We start from the raw sequence: 26,678 nt of genomic DNA, 5'->3' as shown, positions 1-26,678 counted from the left end.
TCTCCCTCTCTCTCTCTGCCTCTCCCGCACTCGTGCTCTCTCTCTTTCTCTCTCTCTCTTTCAAAAATAAATAAACATTTTTTTTATAAAAAGAGGTAAAATCAATAGGACTTAATAGAGGATGTGAAAGTTGTCAAGGGGAACTGGATGGGATATAGTTTTATTCACCAAAGAGGCCCAAGTTCTTTTTGTCCTGGTCTTAGTCATGTAATTTTATGGTCCAACACTGAATATTCAAAGCATGTACAATTTTGAAAACAATTTGTCTTCACTTCAATTTATACCACGCCATGTAACTTTCATTGCTTGCTGAGCACATGCTGACATTTCTTTTTATCTACTTGGGAGAACATGCTATAATGGTCTAACTTTTCAAAAATTATTAAATAGGAAACTGGCTGAAACGGTCCTCCCTCTCGGGCCTGGCAGATGGCGTGGAGGACCTTCTGGACATCAGCTCTGTGGACCGCCTGTCTTTCATCAGGCAAAGCTCCAAGGTAAACAGGACATCACTTATGTAAGAGAGTGTTGGAGTTGTTGATAGAAAAATGTCAGGACTGAGAAATGCTAAACACCTGGACTGACCAAATAAGAAAGAGTCGAAGACACTGTCTTCAAGCTGAACCAAGTTTGGAAACTTAAATGAGCAATGAAAACTAAGATATCTAAGTAGTAGGCTATTATTGAAAGGAAGAAAAGAGTAACAAAAAAATTTACATAAAATTATAATGCAGATCTAAAGGTGTACATGGGTATTATTTCCTGGCTATTTTTTTGTTATTCAGTTTTAACTTTATTTTTTTAGTTTTTATTATTAAATTCCAGTGTAATTAACACACAGTGCTATTATTACTTTCAAGTGTACAATATAGTGATTCAACAATTCTATACATTACTCAGTGCTCATCATGATAAGTGTACTCTTAATCCCCATCACCTATTTCACCCACCCTACCACCCACCACCCCTCTGGTAACCATCAGTTCTCTGTATTTAAGAGTCTGGTTTTTTGTTTGTCTCTTTTTTTCTTGTTCTTTGTTTTGATTTATAAATTCCACATGTAAGTGAAGTCATTTGAAATTTGTCTTTCTCTGACTTATGTCACTTAACATTACACCCTCTAGATCCATCTGTGTTGTTGCAAATGGATTTCTACTCTCAATGCTTTTATTCAACATAGTACTAGAAATCCTAGCCACAGCAATCAGACAAGAAAAGTCAATGAAAGGCATCCAAATTAGTATTTCTCAGATAGTTTTAACTTTTAACACACATGTGAAATTCCTGACATCTGAAGCTCCCACCCAACTATCTGGTATTTTTCTAATGTTTCCTCTTATGCATTAAAACACACATTGATCCTCTTTCTACTACTTTTGCAACCACCTGAACCATTTTTCCTATTGAAAAGGATAAAGAAATTCAGGATCATTTTTTCCCATTAAGTGCTTCTTCATAATACTACTAAGCATTGTAACAGCATACTATTTGGAAAAGGTAATGAATTATACTCAGTGAAATCCATTGCCTACAAGAGTCTTCCCTGTGCATGATCCACACTATAATTTTTAGTGTATGGTAAGAGTTACATTTCTTTATATATAAATCATTTCCTTATATTATTTCTGCTTTGAAGCTCACTAAAGCCAGTTTTCTTCTATATGTTTTAATAGTAATATTTTGAAATTATAAAAAGAACATATCGACATTATAAGACATTTAGAAAATATATTTTCTCCTTCACATTTTTTTTGGCTAAAATATTGGCCAAATATTGAGAGTATGTGAAGTCCATAGATTCCTTGCTTGCTGAAAATTTTAAATACTCTTGACCTAAGGGCAAGATCACATTTTAACTCCTGAGGAAAAAACAAACAGACATCTTATTTCACTTTAATTATAGGACACTTTATGAATTAATTTATACTGTTTTATTTTCATAAAAATTTGAAATCTTCTATTTGGCTGTCTTCCAGTTTTGTCTCATCATCAATTGTGGTGTGGTTTTTAAAGGATGAATATACCTTGTTGTTCATAAATTTGAGTTTGGATTTTATCAGACCGAAGCTGTAAGGACATCTCATTTACTCACTGAATTAATTCATAGTGCCTGACTATTTACTTTCAATCTATGACTGGATCCTTCTTCTAATTACAATTATAAGTGATGTCTTCTGTGGTACACATACTTACTGACTAACCAGATGTGGAAGTCTGAAGAACTGAAGTAATCTTCATATTCTAAACAACTTATTTTTCAAGGCAAGAGTTAGTATAAACACAAAGAATTGCCTGAGTTTAGCTATCTTACTACTCTCCTTTTTGTCTCAGGTCAAATTTACCAGTGCAGTGAAGCTTTCTGAAGGTGGGCCAGGGAGTGGAATGGAAAATGGAAGAGATGAAGAGGAGAATTTCTTCAAACGTCTTGGTAAATGTCATGCAGCCTAAGAATGACATCCAATTTTCATCACACAGAACACAAATTTGTTTAGATAAAATGGTCCATTTTCTATTTCCATTGATTTCTTATTTCTTTCTTTCTTATATGTGTGTTGTACTACTATAGCTTCTCACTTTCTTATCAATTTTGTTCAACAGACATTTATGGAAGACATTAGGTTTATAAAGAACCTCTCCTTCTGCTATCTGTCCTTTGTTAAAATCTAAGAGCTTTAAAGAACCTTCAGATATCCATCCACCTATCTACTTAGAAACTCTGCACATTATATCCCTGACAAGTGGCCAGCCACCCTCGGAACACCTCCACTGAGGGGGAGTCTGTTACTTTACAAAGCAACTTGTTCCAGAACTAGACAGTTTTAATTGTTAGAAAGTCTTTCCTTACATTCTGAAAATATTCCCATCCATAAATTTGATTCATTAGTTCCAGTTATGATATCTGTGGCCAAACACACAAATATACACATGTAATGCTAACTTAGCCTATTATCTATTTCACATTCTCTCTTTTGATCTCACTTCTGCTGGTCAAACATTTTTGAGTCCTTTTTGTTTTACATGGAAGTGTCTCTAGATCCATCACCATCCTGATTCCATTTTACCGTGCATTCTAATTAAATGATACACTTTACAAGATATGGAGCTTCAGATGGAATGCAGTACATCATATTTGACTTTAATCGGTGTAATAAATAGTGCAACTATTAAGCTCCAGGGACATAGCAAGTGTATGAGCACAATTTAAGGTTGCATTATCAACTTTTATATCACATAGTTGGCTTATACTGAATTTTGGATTAACTTTTGATAGCCCTCTTCCACATGAATGAATATCATGCTATATTTTGATATAGCCATTATTAATTCTTCATCTCAAAATAAATAAAATTTATTGTTTCATTAATTTGGTAGGTGGTTAAGTCATATTCTCAGAACAGAAATTAAGAGACAGAACCAAAACTAAGTTGAATTTGAAATCTTTTCTTCTTTACAATTGTGCTATAAGGATTCATCTGCAGAGACATACACATTTCCCTGTTTCCATCCAAATTGTTGCTATTATTACTGGCTGGGACAAATATAAAGATATAACCTCTACAACACTTCTAATTAACTTTTATTAATTAACAATTTGTGGGTACAGTTTTTTAGCCAACCATATACTTAATTTACTAGAATTAGTAAACATTTTCCCATTTCTTGATAAAAATATCATCAGATTTTTAAAAAATCTCACATCTTTATAACTCCATCTAAAGGAAATCTGCAGCTTAGTTCAATACAATGTATTCTTAATGAATCTACAATGATTTCTATGATTACTTCTGTTTAAAAAAAATGTTCCTGTTTAATTACCTCTGACAGAATTTGACTAGGGCATACATCAAAGTTATTAGTCTATGGTTTCAAGAATCTTCCTAACTACCAGAACTTTTGTCATTTTCAGTTCCCATAGATTCTTTTCACTCCTCATGATATCTCAGAGTTTTACATATTCTTTTATATATTGTTTATATTTCATTCACAAATAGAAAAGAATGATAGAAAAATTATAGAGAAATATAATATGGAATATTCATAAAGTCTGACTTTGGGATCAATTTGTGTCAGCAGTACCTTAAATAAGACTATCTGTTTCTGTGTATACAGAAGACAAAAACCATAAAATCTAAAATTGATATCTGGAATTTTATGTGCTTTTTACTGGCAAGACAAGATAGCTTACACATCACCATTATTCTTTGCCCACGTTCTCTGGCTAATTAAAGATTATAGGAGTGCCTGGGTGGCTCAGTTGGTTAAGCATTCAATTCTTAATTTTGGGTCAGGTCATGATCTCATAGTGCATGGGTTTAAGCCCCACACAAGGCTCTGAGCTGGCAGTACAGAGCCTGCTTGGAATTCTCTCTCTGCCCCTCCCTCACTGTTGTGTGTGTGCTTGCTCTCTCTCTCTCTCTTTCTCTCTCTCAAAAATAAATAAATAAACTTTAAAAAATTTAAAAAGAGATTATAAAAGGTATTCTGTGGGATAATTCCTTCTGGATCTCTTGCAGAAGCCAGGTATCCCCAGCTCTTCTAAAAAATTTTAAAAAACATTATCTATTAATCTTACTACATTGCAGTTTGCAACAACTAACTGCCCTTGGCCAGGTGAACATCTCTCTCTCTCTCTCTGAATCTGCTTTTGCCTATCTTTCTTCCTTCCTTTATTTCTTCCTTCCTTCCTTCCTTCCTTCCTTCCTTTCCAATCCATATGCACAAATGATTCCTATGCACCCATTATATGTGTATTGTCCTTTTCTTTCTCAATTATTTTGATTTAATCATATTGTCTCTGGCTCTTTAAAGTTATTAAAGAAAACAAACATCAAGCATTCTTACCTTCAATTTAAATGTAGTACTCAAAATTCACTGAGTTAAGATCAAATGCAATAGTTAATAGGATTTCTTTAAAATGTAAAAACATTATTCAATAAATTAAAAATATATCTGAACATTTAACAACACTGAAATTGCATTTATAATAAGCTTTTTCTTCTATGTTTTCATATTCACTAAGAATATTTCATTTTAGAAATCATGTTGTCTTCATTTGAGGGAAGATATTTTATTAAAGCAATGTTTTTTTTCAACTGATTAATAAAATTTGCTGAAAATCTTCTATGTGCTCAGCTCTGCCATAAATTCCATGGAAGAGCTGCTTAAAGAAATACTATATTTTGAAGTATCCCTTTTTAAGTTTAACACATTATAAAAACTGTATTCTATATAAATTTATAACTTATACCTCAGTAAATTTAATGTAAAAGATAGTAAATAAATGCAACTAGAATGTACTGAGACAAAAAAATCATTATGTCCAAGGAAGCCAAGAGGCATCCTTACATCCTAGTAAGTTTATATAAAAGATTGACAGGAGATGTATTCTATAGCCAAATTACTTTTAACATTTCTTTTAGGATTACAATATGGAATGCCAACTGGGAACAATTTTACAATCACTTTGTAACATGTACAATGTTGATTTATTTCTTACTATAAGTTTTCCTGACATAATCTCTACCTTCAGCAATATAGAAAACTCTAACCTCCTTCAACATGAACAGTTGTGTATTTTGAGGATGCTCTATGGCATAATGATAAGAGCGTAGGCTTGTGGTCATTAGGTCTGGATTTGAATCCTGACTTGATAACTTTCTCTTGCATGAACTTAGACTGGGCTACTTAACCTATCCCTTCTTTGTGTATCTCTCTGTCTATGTTCTTACTGCTCTCTTGTCTCTCATTCTCTTTCTTTCTCTTTTTCTTAAATCATCTTTAAAGATTTATCTTAAAGGACTATTACAAAAAATAAAATAAATTATAAAATATTTCATACACTATTTGGCATGTACTAAATGCTAAACTATGGTAGCAAATATATGGTTATCCATTAATGCTATATAGATACAATGGAAATTTTCCATTATAAATAGCTTTTTCTTACAAGCGTGATTCTTATGTCCTGAGCTCATAGGATTCTACTGATCTTCATACCTGAATAAATATCCATCATTCTGTGAAGCAAAGAATATATGTTCTTCCTGACAAAGATTGTTTTGATCACTTCTCTCTTCATTATTTTACTTAGACTCTTTAATCATATTGTTTCTGAAGTTCTTTTGATCAAAATGGTACTTCCTTTGGTAATATTAAATAGCTTTCTTTTAGAATTCATTATCTTGTCAAATAAATATTGAGAAAAATGATGAAAAGCTTATTATTGTTAAGCCTCCTTTTAATAAGATGATGGCAACTGTCTTTAATAAATCGGTTAAATAAGAATAAGTTTACTGATCATACATCCTGTCTTATATATTCGTTCTATTACAAATTTGAGGCAGTTGCCACCTAATGTATTGTAAATCTTACTTATAGTAACAAATCATAAAACAACTGGATTCATTAAAAATATATTATTTTATAAAAGTTAAAGGCACTGCTAAGGTTATTCTTTTAACAGATGAGATTTCTGCTGATATGTGCAACTTAAAAGACTGTATATCAATGACTAATAAAGTGACATACAGATAGGACAAATAACAGGAAGTTACTGGTTCTGGTAGTTTTGATAATGCCCAGTGAACAAATAGAGTAGCATTTTGAAAGGCAGCTGTCCAGGAAGTGTTTGTTTCTTATCTATAGCTTTTAGCTCTACCTCCTTTGTGTCATTTGAGATTCTGTCTTCCAAATTGTTTACACCATCAGATTTTTTGTGTGCTATTTCATTTTACAATTGATAAAAAATATGTCACACTAATTGGAAAAAAAAGTGCTGAAGATGTTGAATATGGAATTTTGAATATGGAACATTTGCATCTGTAAAGGAAGTATGCTCATAAGGACTGAAATATGGGAAATTTTGATAATGATCTTTTAATTATATCATGAGGCATTTTTGTGCTTATGAAAATTTTCAAACATAGACAAAAAGTAAAAAGGATGGTCTAACGGATCCCAAATATTCATGACCCATGATCAAACAAAAATTTGATCAAATTTTTCCATTATCTGTTTCACCTATCTTTCATGCTTTTTAAAGGTGTTTTTTCAATAAATCCCAGACATACATACATGTGCCTTTGTGCTGAGGCAGCAGGTAGGAAAAGTAGGGCAATAGGTAGAAGGGATCAGGGTATTCTTAACAGAAGAGGTGGGAAAGTCATTTCTGGAGATCCGATCTGTGACTTCTCAATGACAACCTGGAGTTGGTAACCACAAATGAGTGGTGTGAACAGAAATTAAGGGAAGCTCTAAATCAGTGATTCTCATCCTTGGGGTTTATTCTCAGGTATCACAGGTACATTTCAGAATCCTGAGAAGGGGCTTGGACTGGGTTTTAAAAACAATATTCAGCATAATACCCTTATAAAAGGAAATTTTTTAGATATATATTAGAAACTGTAGTAAAGTCAGGAGATATTTAGGTTTTTCAAATGTGCCTATGGATAAAACTAATGAAAAACAATACTTTGTATCACTTTTTTCTTAATGTATGATCCTTAGACTTTCTGTGGTCAATGAATCATGTGGAGTGTTTGTTAAAATATGCACATCCCCCCAGACATGGCATCAAAATTTCTAGTGATGAGACCTGATATTCTGTATTTAATAAGCTCTAGACTGATTCTTATTCATGGGCAGCTTAATTATGGAAAAATAAGTGTGGGGAGGGATCGGTGGTTCCCAAATCTCTGGTCACAGTGCTGGGTCAGGCTGGCTGCCTCATTATGTTCTGAGAGGCTTACAAAGCACAAATTCCTACACTCCACTTCTAAAAATTCTGATTCTGAAAGTCTGGATGAGATTCAGGATCTTACTAGGTAATTTTGATATACAGCCAGGTTTAGAAATCCTGGAATTAAATGACCAACATCTAAGATTCTTACAACTCCAAAAGTCAGTGATTCTTTGTATTATTACTGAGCTATCAATATCCTGTCCTTGATAATAGATTTAAAATTGCACAGTACTTGCATCGTCCATAAAATAGAAGTTAGTTGTCGATTACAAGAAGAATCATTTTAAATATACTAAGGTTTCTTGCTAGTATTAGAGAAGAGACCTGGTAGCAAAATGATCAGATCCTATATTCATGTAAAACTCTGCACATGCATATGCTATGTGTCACCAGATTCCCAAAAGCCATGGTACATCTAAATCAGGCATTAGGATGGAAAGGAAGGAGGTGGAGTCAGGGAGAAAGTTTTCAGGCCAACTCTACAGAAAACATAGTGTTATAACTTTGAAGCTCTTTTTCAATCTATGACCCATTATACTCTCTCTCCTTCATTCCTCCACCATGGGAAAACCCCTACAGGTTGCCACAGTTTTGATGACCATCTGTCTTCCAACCAAGATGGTGGAAAAAGCAAAAACGTGGTGAATCTTGGAGCAATCCGACAAGGCATGAAGCGCTTTCAATTTCTGTTAAACTGCTGTGAGCCAGGGACAATACCTGATGCATCCATCCTGGCAGCTGCTTTGGATCTTGTAAGTTGTTAGAAGAATTTGCCCACTCTATCTCCCATTACAATTAATACTGCTAATGGAGGAAAGCATGAGTCCCTAATCTTAACCCTATCTGTGGAGTTATTTTTTTTAATTAATGCTTTATAGTTTTCAGAGGACAGGTCTTTCAAAACCTCCTTGCTTAAGCTTATTTATAGGTATTTTATTATTTTGCATACAATTATAAATGGGATTGTTTTCTTAGTTTCCCTTTCTGGTACTTCATTATTAGTGCATAGAAGTGCAACAGATTTCCATATATTAAATTTGTATCCTGTGACTTTACTGAATTTATTTATCAGTTCTAGTAGATTTTTGGTGAGTCTTTAGGGTTTTCTATATATAGCATTATGTCATCTGCAAATAGTAAAAAGTTTACTTCTTTCTCCAATTCGGTTGCTTTCTATTTCTTTTTCTTGTCTGATTGCTATGGCTAGGACTTTCAATACTATGTTGAATGAAAATGACAGTGGACATTCTCGTCTTGGCCCTAATCTTAGAGGAAAAGCTCAGTTTTTCACCATTGAGTATGATGTCAGCTGTGGGTGTTTTGTGTATGGCCTTTATGCTGTTGAGGAATGTTCCCACTAAACCAACTTGGTTGAGAGTTTTTTTCAAGAATGAATGTTATACTTTGTCAAATGCTTTTTCTACATTTATTGAGATGATCGTATAGTTTTTGTGGGTTTATTTTTTTGTTTGCTTTTCTCAGCACTAATGGCAAAAGAAGGAAGAAAGGTGATGAGATGAAAAAAAGAAAAGGACAAATTTTAATAAATATGTACTGGGAAGTAGACTGTATAGCATTATGATTAAAAGGATATGAGGGCTTTAGAATCTGACTACCTGGATCAAAATCACTCTAACATTCACCAGACGAACTTCTGTAAAATGAAAGAGTAATAATCACATACCTACCTCCTCAGGCTAGTGTGAGGATTAAATGAGGCATTAAATAGAAAGCCTTCATCACAGTGCCTGGTAAGATAACTGTTCAATAAAGTAGGTCATTATTATTATTTTGTTATTATTAGTTTTAGGTTTGTCATGTATTAGTACTTAAACATCTCTGAGACGTTGTTTAATTGTCTATCAATTGGAGGAAAGATATGAAGGATCAATTTAAATTAATTGTGCAGAAGTGCTTTGAACTTCATGGTATTATATACAAAGGCAAGGGTTTAAGGAATATAAAGTGAATCTTCTTTAGAAAGGGCTTCTGTCAGGTAAACTAGGCCCAGATATGAGTTTTGAACTCAGTCTCTCAATTTCCTTTATTTATCTCTGGTTTAATAAATTCTTCATACACTGTGTAAATTCTGGGTACTCAATACCAGATAAGCATCAACAATAAAAGTCTTTTATTTTCTCTTTTAAAAAATACAAACTAAAATAGACTGTTTTTAAAACAAAAAGCTTTAAGCCTGCCTATAAATGATCTGTTTTCCAGATTTTGTAGCACATGAATAACTGATCATTGGCCACCCATATTTTACCTTTGAAAATAATCCAAATATAATCATGTAATTTATGACATTTTTTTGGTGACATTTGCAGCTTTTGCTCTCAGGATAGTGACTAGCAAGAGAGGTGGTTTCATTTAAGCCTGAAACACAAATACCACTGTAATCCCCCAAAATGATTACTTGTTGTATAAGATTTTTCAGTCAGTTCCCCATTCCCAGATATTGGCCATTGTGAATATTTATATATTCCAAAATGTTCAATGTGTATTGATGTCTGCTTTGGTGACTATTAAATGTGAAGAATCATGAGCCTCCAGGAGAGCTGAGGCTGGTGACAATCAATCAAAAACAAGGTGCCTGTCTAAAGCAAGAGTTTGACAAGGCAAGGAACCAATCCCTTGTTTTTTAAGTGGGAGAATGGTAACTAGCCTGCCACCCCTTTGAGTTGCGCAATGATGTTTTTTAATCACTACTGACCTATTCCAAAAGGAGCAGATTAAAATAAACAAATGTGACAAATTCATAAGAAAAGGACAAACAATGGAACATTCACATAAGGAGTAAGTATATGAACAGCCAGTTCATCAAAAATATTAACACCCAATTAAGTATGTTCCATCTTATTTGCACTTAAGAAATGCTCATTAACGTGTCCATAAATTCCTATATTCTAACCATCAAATGATTAGAAAGTGTTGACAGGGAATAAAATGTCAGACACCACTACATGATGTTGGTTAGTGGTGGAAGCAGCAGGATTTGATTAAGAATAGAAGGAAGTCAGAATAACAGGGTAATAATGAGATGGTGGTAATGGGGAGTGGAGCACTCCTTGGCCCCTCCCTGCATAGTAAATAATTTTAAAGTGGATATTGTCACAGAGGAGGGGCAGTTCTCTGCATATTAATTATATCAAGTGGCATGAGTGGTGGAATTAAAAAGTGGCTTAAAAGATATGGCCCAATGTGGCTTAAAAGATACTCATCATATAATTAATTCTACCAATATCTATTGAGAGCTTCCCATGTACCAAGCATGGTGCTAGCTGTTAATAATGATGCAACAAAACAACTTCTTTTGAACCTTTTTTACTGAAGATTGTATTTGCCTAGTGATCTGTTTTCCAGCCTTCTTACTGTACAGCATTCTAGGGTAGATAAACTAATGATTAACATTTATTGTGTGCCTACTGTTTCCAAATGAAAAAAAGACTGAAGCTCAGAAAGACCAACTAACAGTCCAGGACTACACAGCTAGCAAAGGATAGAGCCAGATTAGACCTCTGTGTGTCTTTAAAGACTGTATTTTGGTTGTCTCATTAAAAAAATTATGTGAGATAACTATAGGAACTTATTTTAAAACATGCAAAAGTAATAAATTCTGTATTTTATACATGATAAATGTAAGTAAGAAAGTAAAGATGACAGAAGTTAGTTGAACTCACAGTAACAATTAGGCGTTAGCACTTTACAGGTAGGTGGTTTAAGCTGTAATGTTCCAAAGGTACCGTCATGTCTATTTTCGTGTCAATCTTAAAGTCATAGCTACTTTGGGAGATTTTTAGACAAGATGGGGGATCAAATTTCTCAAGCAACTGCCTAATGAGATTATGGAAAATGATAATAACAAATCATATTATTTCAAATTTTTGAAAAACTGGTAGAAAGATGATATAGACACAGCTGTCCATACAACTTGGAAAATGATGGCATGATAACATTTAAACAGCTATTATGAATTTTAATGGTCCAAAAGCATTTGAATCCTTTAAAAAGTTTCCTTTACACATGAATACATGATGAACTCATAATCAGAAAATATAGGAGTTTTTCTTTAAAGATTCATACCACATATTCACTCTCTAAACCAGTATTTCTTTTTTTTAAGATGTTTATTCATTTTTGAGAGAGAAGAAGACAGAGCATGAGTGAGAGCAGAGCAGAGAGAGAGAGGGAGAGACAGACTCTGAAGCAGGCTCCAGGCTCTGAGCTGTCAGCACAAAGCCTGACACAGGGCCTGAACTCACAAACCATGAGATCATGACCTGAGCCAAAGTTGTAACGGACTGAGCCACCCAGGGGCTCCACTAAACCAGTGATTCTTAATATTCTGGAGACATAGACTCTTTTAGAATTGGATTAAAGCTCTGGAAATTTTCCCAAGAGAAGTGCACTTGTAGACAAAATTTAACAAATAATATTAGAAGCTTTACGGACTCCCTGCAAAACCCATCCATGAAAACAAAACTATTAAGAATTAAATCTCAATTAATGCATTATTACTGGCAAATGAAACATTTTAGTCAAGTAATTGGACTGATTACTTTTATTAACAATTATTGGTGTTATGAAAACAGAATAATTGCTTCCTATATGTAATACTTAGGAATTGTATAAGATATGTGGGCATGGGAGAAATATGAGGCTTGTCACAAAGAGAGCATTTAAAGATTTGAAAAATAATCCCAATAGAACAAATGAATACTGGTTTCTGAACGTAGATTATTTTAAGAGGAATACTGATCAATACTTTGATAATCAAGTCTCTTTGGTGTTGACATTTCATCCCCTCCTACCAAATGGTTTCATACCTATTTGATTTCCAACTGCTATAATGCTTAGTTTTCAAGGAGATGAGGTTACAGGGGTTTCCAGATACAAGTACACTCTTTTCCTGCCTGTAGCTTGACTCCTACCCCTAAGTTGGGCTGAATCCCACTGGAAACTTAAAATTTATTTTACTTCCCCAAAATATGGCTATTGCCGGATAGTTACCAGACCACTAGATTCTCTTTTCTTCCTTTCCTTTGGAACCTACTCTGGCCCTGCTTGACCTTCTCAATCTTATAAATCCCATGGTAAGAAATAAAATAAAGGGGTTTGATGTTTATAAGCAGTGTCTTTGAGCCTCAAAGAAAAGAAGCATTTTCTGATCATTGTAGATGTCCAGTGATGGGGTGGCTCCACTGAGAAGTGATCAGTTCTTTGTCACTAGACTGGATTCAATGGGGGCCACTGTACAGAGGGGCCACAAGAAGTGGGTGGTTTGTATGATTCCCTTTCATACCTGAGTCTGTGATTCGAGGTCAAGGCCAAGGAGTATACAGAGGTCAGAGGTGACAATTCCAGATACCAGAATCAGTAAAGATTTAAAGGAGTGTGGTAGTCTCCATTATCAGACAAAGAATCTAGGTAGAGCTCATTGAATAAAAGGGAGAGGTAATGATGGTGGCAGTAGTGGATAACCATAGTAACATTTTCATTATACTTGATAGTTTATAAAGCACTTTCACATTTATTACCTTGTTCACATGAGAGGAAAGGAACCAGCTCAGGGAACAGTCCCCAACTAAGGGCACAATTTAAATCCAGTTTCTCAAGTACGGAAAAGTGAAGGAACGGATCACTGATGAATTGTGACAAGCATCCTGAGGAAGGGGAACAGAGCTGTGTGTCCTGTGTGCTTGACTCAAGGTAGCCTTCAGTATTTACTGTCATTTGCCCAGGTATGACAACTGCATACCTGTTCATCTGGGTTAAGAGTTTCTTGGAATTACTCTTTCACAAATGCCCTCCACTAAATGTATTTTTAGCTTTGTTTCCTCTGTATTTGGCTTCACTTAATATCTGATTTCATCTTCCTCCTGGCTTTCAGAAATGTCTCACTGTTAAAATATGTCTTACATGTTTTACAATGCATTTGTGGTTTTTGTCATATAGGTATAATTGTGTGAATATGGGTAGAAATTTCTATCAAGTAGAAAGATGAATATAGAAATATCTGTATTTCTACCATATAGAAATATGAATATAGAAACATAGAGAGAGGTAGGTATAAATATAAATGACATAGATGGATAGATTGCTGATTGATAGATACATAGATGAGATCCAGATACAGATATGGATATAGGCATACTTCTTGATTCTGCCATTTCATCACATAGGATTTGGGAGAGGAGGGAAAGACAAATGTGTTCATTTCATCATCATAATCCATTCCAACACTCTCCCTTCTCTCCTTTATTGTTTGCTTCTGTTGGATGTTGCATTTATTTTTAAGTGCAGCTTAAATACACTTTTTGCATTATGATGTAATTTTTATTTCAGAAGTTTTCACTGTTTTATTGCCTTAATCATAGATTGTAAATGTGACTTTTTCAAATTTGCAATTTTCTTCAGAATTAAAAAGTATCATTAAATGAAAGAAATGTTAGAGATGTCAACATTCCGAGTCTTTCTGCAGGTTTGGTTTTAAACAATTCTCTTGTCATTATTGCTCTGACTACTCAACTTGGGGATAATTGGTTTAATTTTAAGTCCAGCACAGCTCTGCCTCACGCTCTTTCTTTTTAGTACAAATTTAATAGACACAACTGTAAAGCATTTTAGAAAAGACATGTTTTAGAAAAACCTCATTTGTCTCCAGGTTTATGTAATCTGCAAGCACAAAAATAGAAAAATTAAACAGTTCTAACGAAAGGCACTTCTGTCTGTTTTCTGTATAGTTCAGATGAAATATTGTGTCCTTTTTTAGTCAGTTAAATATATAACATGAACAGACATAGTGATCTCTAAATTATTAGCATGAATAACATTAGTAATAATGTCTTTTGCATTAGGAGAAATTCCAAGAAGGCAAGAAAGTCAGTGATATTATAGAATTCTCTCTGGTCTGGGATGGAGAAAACCTAATTCTTGGTAAATTACATAGCCTTATAAATAGATAGCTTTAGGAACGATTGTATAATTTTTTCTCCAACTGAGGCACTTTGGAGAGTGAAAGGGGATGCTATCAAGAATTATACCAGTTAGGGGCGCCTGGGTGGCGCAGTCCGTTAAGCGTCCGACTTCAGCCAGGTCACGATCTCGCGGTCCGTGAGTTCGAGCCCCGCGTCAGGCTCTGGGCTGATGGCTCGGAGCCTGGAGCCTGTTTCCGATTCTGTGTCTCCCTCTCTCTCTGCCCCTCCCCCGTTCATGCTCTGTCTCTCTCTGTCCCAAAAATAAATAAAAAACGTTGAAAAAAAAATTTAAAAAAAGAAAATCTACCAGATAAATGAAATTAAAAAAAAAAAAAAAAAAGAATTATACCAGTTAAGCAGAATAAACTGGAAGTCTTTGGGAGAAAACGAAACACTGGTTCCCATAGATATAGTCACACTTTCAGGTTCACTGCATCGAATTTGATCCACACAGGGCTTTCCATCATAAGACTACTTGGTGATCAATGCAGATTAGCTTCTTTCAGGGAAGTAGGAATATACATGCCTACGAGGAACTATCAAAGTGAAATCATATTGTGTTCTCTTTTGAATCATAAGAAAGGTTGAAATAATTCAGTAATAACCAAAACTAAATCATGAAATTATTCACTTGATTCTAGTGCTATTTCTATATTATTGAATTTTTAAAAAGATCCTAACTATGAAATGTAGCATAAAAGTAATATATATCATAAACATGAAGAGTTGAAGGGGAAAAAAAGTTTTAATGTCACATATCCACCACTACCTTAAAATAGGACATTTCCAGTTTTTTAAAGTTGCTTGGATTCCCTTCCCTAATCATATACCCCCTATCTCCCAGAAGACCCTGCTCTCTTGAACTTTATTTTATCTTTCCTGTGCTTTCTTTATTTTACCACATGCGCTTGTATCTCTAGGAAATACATTGTTTCTTTTTGTTTTGTTTGCCTAGTTCTAAAATTCATTTAAATTAAATTATACCATCCTCTTTTTGTTCCATGTTTCATTTGAGTTCACCTTTGTTGATGCTTTAGCATCAATACAATCATTTTCACTGGTGAATGATGTTTGTTTGAATATGTCAGTTTACATATCCATTCAATGTTAGATGGACATTTTTATTTTTTCAAAATTTTGACTATTTTGAACAATGCCTTCGTGAGTGTTACTGCATATGGGCCTTGATTTACAGTTTTCAAAATACATGCGTGGGTGGCATTACTGAATCATAATTTTACTATAGGATACCAAAGTGTATTTCAAAGTAGTTGCAGCAATTACTGGCACCAACATTGTAATAAAAGCTGCTGTTGCTCTGTGCTCTTGTCTTGTATTGTCCAACATTTTTATCTTTACCAGTCTGATGAATTAAAGTAACAACACTTTATATTTCAACCTAAAATCTGAAATGTCTTCTTATACCATTTACCATTCACGTTTCACTTTGGCAAAAGATCCCATGTGTTTATTTTCTATTTTTTCGAGGATTATTTAAATTTTGTTGAGGATTTTAAAAGGATGTAGATATTGTCAATAAGAATCCATTTTCTGTTCCCTACTTTGTGGCTCATTTTCATTTTATTCCTTATACTAAATTTTAATAAAGAGAAAATTTTAATTTGATTCATTAAAATTTTCTTTATGGCTAGCAGTTTTTTTTAACAGATTTTTAAAGAAATTCCAAGGCAATAAATATATTCTTATTTTTTCTTATAAAAGTTTTAAAGTTTGCATTACACACCGAAGTCCTTAGCTAGAACTTACCATGTGATTGGTATAAGATAGGAAATTGTTTTCTTAATCCTTTTTTATCCACATGGAAAATAATTATCCTAGCATAATATATTACTAGTTCCTACTTTATTCTCTGATGTGCGGAGAATTCATTTCATTTATTGCTTTGAATTCATAGTATCATCTTAATTATGTGTCAGATTTCCATATATGCATGAGTGTAATTTTGAGGGTTTCTGTTTTTGTTTTTTGTTCTATTCCCCTTGTACCCTAAGTTAAACTACTCTGTTTTAATAGCTAGAACTTTTAATGTCACCTAAGCTATTTATGGCTCTTTGCTCTTCCGTGTGAGTTTTATAATTAGGTTGTCAGGTTTCATAAAAATACTTTGATTTATTCTTGGAATTCTATCGAGTCCATAGATAAATATAGAGATAACTGAAATTCAAATTGAAATTCAGTTCTTAATTGGTTAGTCAAAAGTTCTACTTCCTTCTGGATCAATGTAATTTTAATTTTTTTAGTAATTTGTCAATTTCACCTACATTTTCATGGGTTTTTTGGCATAAAATTTATCATAACATTTTCTTATTAGCTCTTAATCTTTGCAGCATCTGTAGTTATTCTATGTTTTTATTTCTAAAATTGTGGGGTTTTTTCTTGTTTAGGCTTGCCAGATATTTGTCAATTTTATTAGTTTTTTTTTTAATGGCCTTGTTGATTCTGTGTTATCTTTGTTCTCAAATTCATTATGTCCTGCTCTTTATTTTCTTCTCTTGTTTTGAATTCATTGTATTTTTTTTAGCTTATTGGCTGATTGCTGAGCTAATAATTTCACTTTTCCTTTTCAAAACTGATCATTTAGCTATAAATTTCCCTCAAATACTACTTTAACTACACACCATAAATTTTGATAAGCTGTATTTTTGCTACAACTTATTTTTAAGTAATTTTTAATTTCTTTAATCTTTTTTTTTTTTTTTGACCCATGGGCTATTTAGATGTGTATGTGTGTGTTTCAGTTTATAAATTCCAAGGTTTTATTAGGCATCCATTTGCTATTGATTTGTAAGTTTGTTTTTGCATACTGATTCTTTAGAATTAATGGAGACTTGTTTTATGAACCAGAACATTATCGATTTTCATAAATGTCCCATTTGTGGTTGAAAAGAATGTGCAGTCTCCAATTCTTGGGTGTAGTATTTTATATTCAAATCTCCATTCTTATTTACTTCTTACTGTTTGATATGTGGATTACTAAGTTGTGGGGTTTTTTAAATTTAAATTTTATGTTTTATTTTTAAAAATTTACATCCAAATTAGTTAGCATATGCACCAAATTAGTGCCCCTCCCCCATTTAGCCCAACCCCCTCCCACAACCCCTCCAGTAACCCTCAGTTTGTTCTCCATATTTATGAGTCTCTTCTGTTTTGTCCCCCTCCCTGTTTTGATATTATTTTTGTTTCCCTTCCCTTATGTTCATCTGTTTTGTCTCTTAAAGTCCTCATATGAGGGAAGTCATTTGATTTTTGTCTTTCTCTGACTGACTAATTTCACTTAGCATAATACCCTCTAGTTCCATCCACGTAGTTGCAAATGGCAAGATTTCATTCTTTTTGATTGCTGAGTAATATTCCATTGTATATATATACCACATCTTCTTTATCCATTCATCCATGGATGGACATTTGGGCTCTTTCCATACTTTGGCTATTGTTGATAGTGCTGCTATAAACATGGAGGTGCATGTGTCCCTTCGAAACAGCACACCTGTATCCCATGGATAAATGCCTAGTAGTGCAATTGCTGGGTTGTAGGGTAGTTCTATTTTTAGTTTTTTGAGGAACCTCCATACTGTTTTCGAGAGTGGCTGCACCAGCTTGCACTGCCACCAACAATGCAAAAGAGATCCTCTTTCTCCGCATACTCGCCAACATCTGTTGTTGCCTGAGTTGTTAATGTTAGCCATACTGACAGGTGTAAGGTGGTATCTCATTGTGGTGTTGATTTGTATTTCCCTGATGATGAGTGATGTTGAGCATTTTTTCATGTGTCAGTTGGCCATCTGGATGTCTTCTTTGGAGAAGTGTCTATTCATGTCTTTTGCCCATTTCTTCACTGGATTATTTGTTTCTTGGGTGTTGAGTTTGATAAGTTCTGTATAGAGTTTGGATACTAAGTTGTGTTTAAATCTTCACACTGATGGCAAATTTGATGGCATTTATAGTTGTAGTTCTGACAATCTATATTTATTTAGTAGCAGTTTAGAAGTATGGCAAGTATCTAGTGCTATGAGCCTTTTATCACTAGCTAGTGACCCAGTTTATTTTTAGTAAGATAGATTTCTCTCTGATTCCAATACAGATGAAATCATTTTATTAGGTTAACATTGGCTTGGTATGTCCTTTTGCCAATAATTTACTTTCAACTTTTCTATATGTTTGTGTTTTAGGTATGATTCTCATAAAAAAATACACTGAATTTTTTATACTACTTTAACAACCTTTTCCCCTGGAAAATTTAGTACCTTTGCACAGATTAATGATTGCTGATATAGATTAACCTCACTTTTTTTTGCCTATTTATCACACATTTTCATTATTTCATTGTATATGTGTTCTTATTTCTATTTTATATCCTCTTTTAGATTGTGATGGATTTAGTTTTATTTCTATTGATTTGGTTTGGTTTGGTTTAGCTTTGTTTTATTTATTTTCCTTCACTAGATTGGAAATTATTGTATTCTGTTTTTATTTTTTAAAATTACATATTTCAATAAATGAAGTCTATAATTAGTATCCATACTCTTCCCTCAAACAGTAAAATACTGTAAAGGATTTTAACCCCAACTATTGTTCAAGATTTAGTTCCAGCTTGTTTTTGTTTCAACATTGACAAAGCAGACAATATTTTTATTGATTTTCAGGAAAATTATTTTTGAATTTACCCAAAAGCTTAGCATATTCTCTGCTCCCCATTTCTCCTTGAATCTCATACATTCTCCCTAGGATCCATGTTCTTTGAAGGTGACCTTTCAGAAGTTTCTTTAGTGATGATCAATTGGCAGTAGCTCTCACAACTACAATTTACTTGAAAATGTATTTATTTTGATCTCATTCTTGAAAGATACTTTTGGGGCGCCTGGGTGGCTCAGTCGGTTAAGCGCCCGACTTCGGCTCAGGTCATGATCTCGCGGTCTGTGGGTTCGAGCTCCGCATCGGGCTCTGTGCTGACCGCTCAGAGCCTGGAGCCTGTTTCAGATTCTGTGTCTCCCTCTTTCTCTGACCCTCCCCTGTTCATGCTCTGTCTCTCTCTGTCTCAAAAATAAATAAACGTTAAAAAAAAAATGAAAGATACTTTTGCTGGAATTATAATTACAAGCTAACATTTTCTTTCTGTACCTCAAAGTTCTTATCCCATTCTTTTCTGACTTTATCAACATTCATTTATAGTAACATGCATAATATAATCTGTCTCCCTTAATTGCTTTTAACACTTTCTTTTTATTGTTGATATTTTGCAGTTTCACTAAGATGTTTCTGGCTCATTTTTCTTACTTTAGGTTCATAAAGCCCCTGAATCATGTACTTGGCATATTATATATGTTCTGCAAATTGTTCAATTATTATCTCTTCAAAACTTCTGTCTTTCACATTTTATCTAATCTTTAGTTCTATGAATTAAAAAGGTATATGATAGATCTTATTGTTTTATCCTCTGTTTTTGACAATTTCTCTTTCATATTTTTCATTTCTTTGTTTCTTTCAATCTATATCCTGAGTACATTGCTGAGATATGTCTTCCATTTCACATTTTCTCTTTTCAACTTTGTCTAATCCCATGGTTCTAAGCCGCAAGAAATTTTACCCAACAAGGGACACTTGACAATGTCTGGAAGAATTTTTTATTGTCACAACCTGGTGGTCGCTACTCGAATCTCGTGGGTAGATAACAAAAATGCTGACAAACATCTCCTAATACATAGTGCACCCTCCGTAAAGAAAGAATTATCTGGCCCAAATGGTGATAGTGCTAAAGTTGAGAACACTTGATCTAATCTGTCTTTTAATCTATACATTGAGTTTGAAATTTCGAGTACTACTTTTTATTTGTAGAAGTTTTATTTGATCCTTGTTTTAAAACTACCAGGTCAACTTTGATAACCTATTTCTTCATCATACATTTCAATATCCACATTAATCTTTAGATGTATCTGATACCGTACAATTCCAATAACTCCTGTCTTTGTGAGTTTGATTCTATACTTTGTTGTTTCTGCTCTTACTCACGGTAGATTTTTAAATGTATTTGTTATGTGAACTTAACTTCTTGAGATTTTATCTGTGAGAATTCTTTAAGACCTGTATTAAAAGCAGTGTTATTTAGCAGATCAGCAATATCAGCATCATCTGTGCACATGTTTGAAATGCAAATTTTCAGGCCCTCAATATATCTCCTGAATCAGAATGTTTGGGATGGGACCAAAAAAATCTATTTTTGTCTATATTCCCCAGTGACTCTTATTCACACTTAAGTCTGAAGATTTGAGAAGTACTGATGTAAAATATTCCTCCAGAGAGGATTTCCATTTCCTTTCTCAGGCATGGAAGCAGCACTAACCTAAGATTATTTTTAAATGATATTTTTAGTGGTCAAGGAGCATGGAAGTCATACCCATTCTAGTCCAAACTTATACAAAAACGTGGGATTTTGATTAGGAGTTCTCATAAAAGAATCTTTTTTGTTTTGTTTTTTGTTTGTTGACTTGTTTATTTCTGTTTTACCCAGAGCCAGAGCCAAGTCTTTTCAGGCAAACCTACTTCTGCGGGGTAGATCTTTTTCTTATTCATTCACTGAACATAAGTCACACCTGGGATCTTGGCTTTATGTAGGAATGAATGAACTGACCTCCCACTCTGCTTGGGCCCAGACATTTAACTCATGGCCCTTTGAAAACCCAGGGTCTGGCCTCTCCACAGTCAGTAGAAACCTTCAGGGTAATTATTCCTATGCTTGCTCTCACCCCTCTCTTTCCCCCACCCAAAATAATACTTTCTTGTAATTTCTTCTCTCCAGCTGTCTATTATCTCATGTTAGAAACAAAAGAAAGACAAAATGAAAACTTTGGGGGATATTTTATCCAGTATTTTTAGAAGTCTAAACCAAAGGAAGTTTGTTTCTACACGTAATCCATCAGATTGTCAGAAACAGAAGACTTTATATAGTTTTTATAATACCCAAAATTTTAGTGTGATATGAGTAACTGTTAAAATGACTAGCCATCTAGACCATGTACTAAAATATAATGCCTGCCTCTAGCCTGATAACCAAATGATTTCAGTTGCCCACAGCTACTGTGGAAATGAGCAAGGGCAGAGACAGCCTGTCAGTTACTTAATGATCTCAGTCAGGCAGAGAATTCAATATAGGCTAAGTAATAAATACTGACTCACAAGCACATATCCTCTAGCAAACGAGGTTCCAATGCACATTAGGACCCACAATAACTGCTTATTCCCATTGGTTTTAAATAAATAGGTACCCTATGCCAGCAAGAGCTTTATATTTTATTGTAAGGCATAAAAATATTATGTAATTCCCCAGGGGCCAACATAAACTATTCAGTCTTTTAAAACAGTTAGTTCCTGTCCAGTGTTTTTTATATGAGTTTTCAGAATCAGTTAGGTTTCTTCTCACATAATAAGTTTAGATATAGTCCTTCAGGGAAAGAAATGTATTGCAATTATAACCTTCAATTAACCATCGTATCTTGGTAACAATATTTTCTAAGTCCCCAGGCAAAATAAAGCACAGCTGCTTGAATTAGTGTTCCAATTCTCTCCTTCACTTTCATAAAGGAAACATTCAATATACATAATGATCTTATAAAATGCAGGAAAAGTGACAAAGGAAGTCAAGGAGAAGCAGCCAACCCTTGAAGTTTTCTAGTCATAGGATGTTAGAGAAATCCGTGCTGCATAATGACATTCTTATGACATTTTGTAGCTCTAACTAAATAGCTTTGTAGTCATTGCAGAGAACACCTTATATAAGAGTGAACCATGTGAAATTGTTAGTATTCAACTATTTTTGACCTTCAAACTTATAAATTCCATAAGATTTTACTGAATATTTTAGGTTAATCTAATCTTCCCAGTTAAAATTGATTCCTGCCTTGTCTAGGACTATAAGGTTATGCAACAATTGAATTGAAGCCACTCTTTGGCATTACAAAACATAAAAAGGTAATCTAGCAGACATGCTAATAAGACAGAAATTTAAATACGCCTACTTTTCTTTCAGGACCACCAGTAAAAATTCTCTGTGGTATACCAATGGTATCAAATTTTGTTTAGATGTTCACTTTTGACTATGCTCTGATACTCTGTGGTTTTCATCCATGCAGCGTTCTTCTGATTCATTTTTCTCCATTTGTGCTGTTGTTCTGTGTGATGTGAGTCCATCCCTATCCATTCTGTCATGTCTCCATTTTTTGCTGCTTCTTCAGATTGCGCTGAACTGTAAGAGGTAAGCTCCATCAAAAAGAGGAAAAATTGACTCTTCTCTATGTCCAGGAAGAATTCTTTTTGTCCAAGGTATTCTAGAACTCTGCCCCTAAAATCAATACTTTCTAAACTATACTCTGAAAGGAATTTATAAGGAAAATAATTCCCTATAGCCACACCCCACCTAAAATGCCTTGAAAGCTCTTTCATACACGTTGTGAAGTCAGTACTTAATGCTAAGTATCTTCTACCAGGATGCACAGTAGAGTCCTTAGCTTTGTAGAGTCCTCAGCTTTGTAGAGTCCTCAACAACTTCTTCAATTGTCTGTATAGTAAGATATATACTACAATACCCCCCAGAAAGTGGTATTATTCAGTGTCATCTTGACTATAGTATTTCAAGTCTGCTTTCATCCACCAGGTTGATGAGGATTATAATAAAAAGGCAATGTTTGAGTTACTACTCTATGTCCTCATCCCTTAATGCAGATAGTGACATTTCTAAAAGTTACCTACTTTTACAGTTAACATGGATCAAATTCATCAGATAATAATCAACCCTCCTTTTCATGTTGTGCTGTATAGTTAATGGGAATTATTTTCATAATGATCTCGATTCCATTTCCAAACTTTAGATTAGGATTTCCTAGGGCAGATAACTGGTATTATCTGAGTTTTATTATAACTAGTTTTTGTGAACAGAAAGTCAAAATTGCTTTTCATTCCAAATGCCCTGAGCTTTCTAAGCTTTCTTCTGAATGAGGCAAGCCAATGTACATAGGAAAAACCACAAAGCACAATTTGGATTTTTCATTCATCTATTATTAATCTTTTCAGTGTCATCTAATAGTTAAGGGCAACAAAAAGATCCTCTGCCCCATACATTTGAGTTAGGCTAATTTTCGACCTTGGTAATTCTGTAGGAGCCAGGGTTTACAACATAATGCCACCCTAACAGTGGTTCTGTCTTCCTGTCATTAAGCAATGAATCCCATTGCTTTATATTGGGAATGTGTCAAAATTTGATGGGTTGACAACAAATTCACATGACTCACCTTGCCTTCCAGACTGCCATTTTTACAGACAGATGTTCAAGCCTTTCTGTGTCTGGAAATATGACATATCTGAGATATGTATATACATATACATATCTGAGATATGTAGTAAAATAAATATTTAATACAAGAAAAGAGCATAGACGTTTAATCTGTATGTTATGGTACCCCAATACTGATAGGTTTAACGCAGAAAATCATTTGACCCTCTCAATCTCGTCTTTCTATTCCTGTGACCTACTACCAAATCTTGGCACCAATGCAGTGGATGATAGATTTTCATCATTAGTGTCCACTTTTTTTTTAAATGATAGGTTCTCACCATTAATGTTCATCTGGTACTCTACCTTTCCACATAGGTTAACTTTGCATGTAGTAGTGATGCATCATATGCTTTGTGATATTAAGTTCCTACATAAATATATTTCTTATCAGAATTCTTGATGGCTTCCTTTAAGTTGTGGACAATGAGAAAATGCTTAAAGGGCTAACTTACTAGAATCATTCAGTGTGTTTGAGATACTGTGGTATTCAAAGAATGAAGTAACCAACTCTGCCTAAGAGGAGAGACATTAAGGAAGGCTTCTTAGAGGAAGTAACTAAACTTATTAGTAAAAGTGGGAATTTACAAGATGGGAAAAAGGCTTAACAGCTCCACAAATCATGGAAACAACATGTGAAAAGGTGTAAGATGTCATAGTTAAGGGACTGTAACCTGTTCGATATAGTTAGACCATAGAGTACTTGATACAGAGATAGAAAGGGAGATGAACCAGATAACAAAGGTTGAGTATCTTTATTCGTGTTATGATTGAGATGGATGGAGCCTATAATAAATTTTAAATAGGAAAATGATATGATCATATATTTGTGTTTTAGAGAGTAACGTTACATGACTTTAATGCCCCATTTAAAAAAAAAAAATGACTTTCTACACACATTCTAGAAATCATCTTTGTCAAGATTTATCTGTGTATATATTAAGACAATGCAGGTACCAAAGAGGAACTAGCAACAATTTGTACATTAGAAAGGCCTGGTATTGAATCCTGTGTTCACCTCTTCCCAGCTGTATGATCGTAGAAAAATTATGCCTCATTTTTAAAAACATTGAAATGAGGATATTATTTCTAGTCTAGAGGTTTGTTATTATTATTCAGAATGACAACTCATAAAAGCTAATCAACATGTAATTGATACTCTCTATATATTAGCCCCTATTTTAATATTGTGGATTAATGAATTATTAAGAATATTATTGTTTGAAATGTTGAAAAGCGTTGGTTACTAATCAGCTTATGGCTATTAGGTAACTCTGAGTTGATGGCCAGTATTGTGATGTATTTTTTTTAAACTGGCTCAAGTTAAGTGTACATATTGTTGATGTATGTACTTTTTGTTACCTGTTGACCTTCTATGGGAATGTTCCTTTATTTATTTATTTATTTATTTTATTTATTTATTTTAGCTTGTGAAGATTTCAGTAGGTAGATGATCCTTAATAGTTTCTTGGTATTAACTGAAAGTTGTTTCTTCTTTTCTTTTTTTTTAAGCACATCTTGACATGACAAGATGGAACCATATTTCTGTTTTTTTGAAGAAATGCTCTGTTTTTCATTTATCAATTGAATAATTTCCTCTTTGTCAAACATTTTCAATTGAAACCATGCCCATTTAAGCAGAATCTTATCTGTTATTCATCACAAAGTAAGGGGGACAAAAGACTAACTCAACAAAATCTAATAAGCACTTCCTTTTCTTACTAGCCAAAATGCGCAGGAGCAGTTGTACTTCTTTGGAGTGTGTGGATGGTCATAGATAATATCATTGTTGGAACAAGATCACTATTGACTCCCTTGATTAACATAAGACTAGTTCTAGAAATTGAATATTTGTTTGCTTCGGGTTAAAATTTTAGGTTTAACAAAAGCTTCATATTAAAAAACTCCTTTGAACATTATCTCACTGTCCTATGCAAATCCCAGCTGCCTCTTAAATATGCAATGATAAAGTCATGAAATTACTTGAGATTCTTCAAAAGGGGAAAGCTAAACACAGAAATCTACTTAAAATGTCTAATTCTTCAGTATGCAAATTTGCCTTCAAGGATTCATTTTCCAGAATTCCCACTACTGTTAACCATGCTACTACCCGTCTGCAGTCTGGGAAATATGACTAACCTAAATCAAGACATGGAGACTAAAATAAACTAAGAGTACTTAGTAATTCCCTTTAAGGTCGACCTATTGCTCACTAATCCGACATCATTCTTTCCTCCACAACCATCCTCAGGAAGCTCCTGTGGTAGCCAGAGCAGCTCTGTTTCTGGAATGTGCCCGTTTTGTTCACCGCTGCAACCGCGGCAACTGGCCAGAGTGGATGAAAGGGCATCACGTGAATATCACGAAGAAAGGCCTTTCCAGGGGACGCTCTCCCATTGTGGGCAACAAACGGAACCAGAAGCTACAGTGGAATGCTGCCAAGCTCTTCTACCAATGGGGAGACGTGAGCTTACGATTTTCTTATATAAAAATTCAGGTGCTTGGGTGAAGTGAAGAAGTTCTATGTTTTTGTTTGTTTGTTTTTTTGTTTGGGAGACAATTTATTGAGTATCTGTTATGTACCATGCACTGAAAAAAACATCTTAGGGGAAGATAAACT

At 33.9% G+C, this 26,678-nt stretch overlaps 1 protein-coding gene across 12 annotated transcripts in view; it reads left to right on the top strand.

The window, feature by feature from the left end:
• UNC80 (unc-80 subunit of NALCN channel complex) overlaps positions 1-26,678 on the top strand; it is a 230,940-nt gene that overhangs the window by 74,667 nt on the left and 129,595 nt on the right. For all 12 annotated transcript variants that reach the window (XM_078450930.2, XM_078450929.2, XM_078450927.2 and 9 more), the window contains exons 20-23: positions 391-497; positions 2,332-2,428; positions 8,321-8,493; positions 26,310-26,522. In XM_078450930.2, coding sequence (XP_078307056.1) covers positions 391-497; positions 2,332-2,428; positions 8,321-8,493; positions 26,310-26,522 — 590 coding nt within the window. The remainder of the gene's footprint in view (positions 1-390; positions 498-2,331; positions 2,429-8,320; positions 8,494-26,309; positions 26,523-26,678) is intronic.

This window comes from Panthera onca, chromosome C1, assembly GCF_046562875.1.
Source record: "Panthera onca isolate mPanOnc1 chromosome C1, mPanOnc1 haplotype 2, whole genome shotgun sequence".
NCBI lineage: Eukaryota > Metazoa > Chordata > Mammalia > Carnivora > Felidae > Panthera > Panthera onca.
The sequence above is the reverse complement of the archived record's forward strand: the minus strand, read 5'-3'. Positions and strand labels throughout refer to the sequence as shown.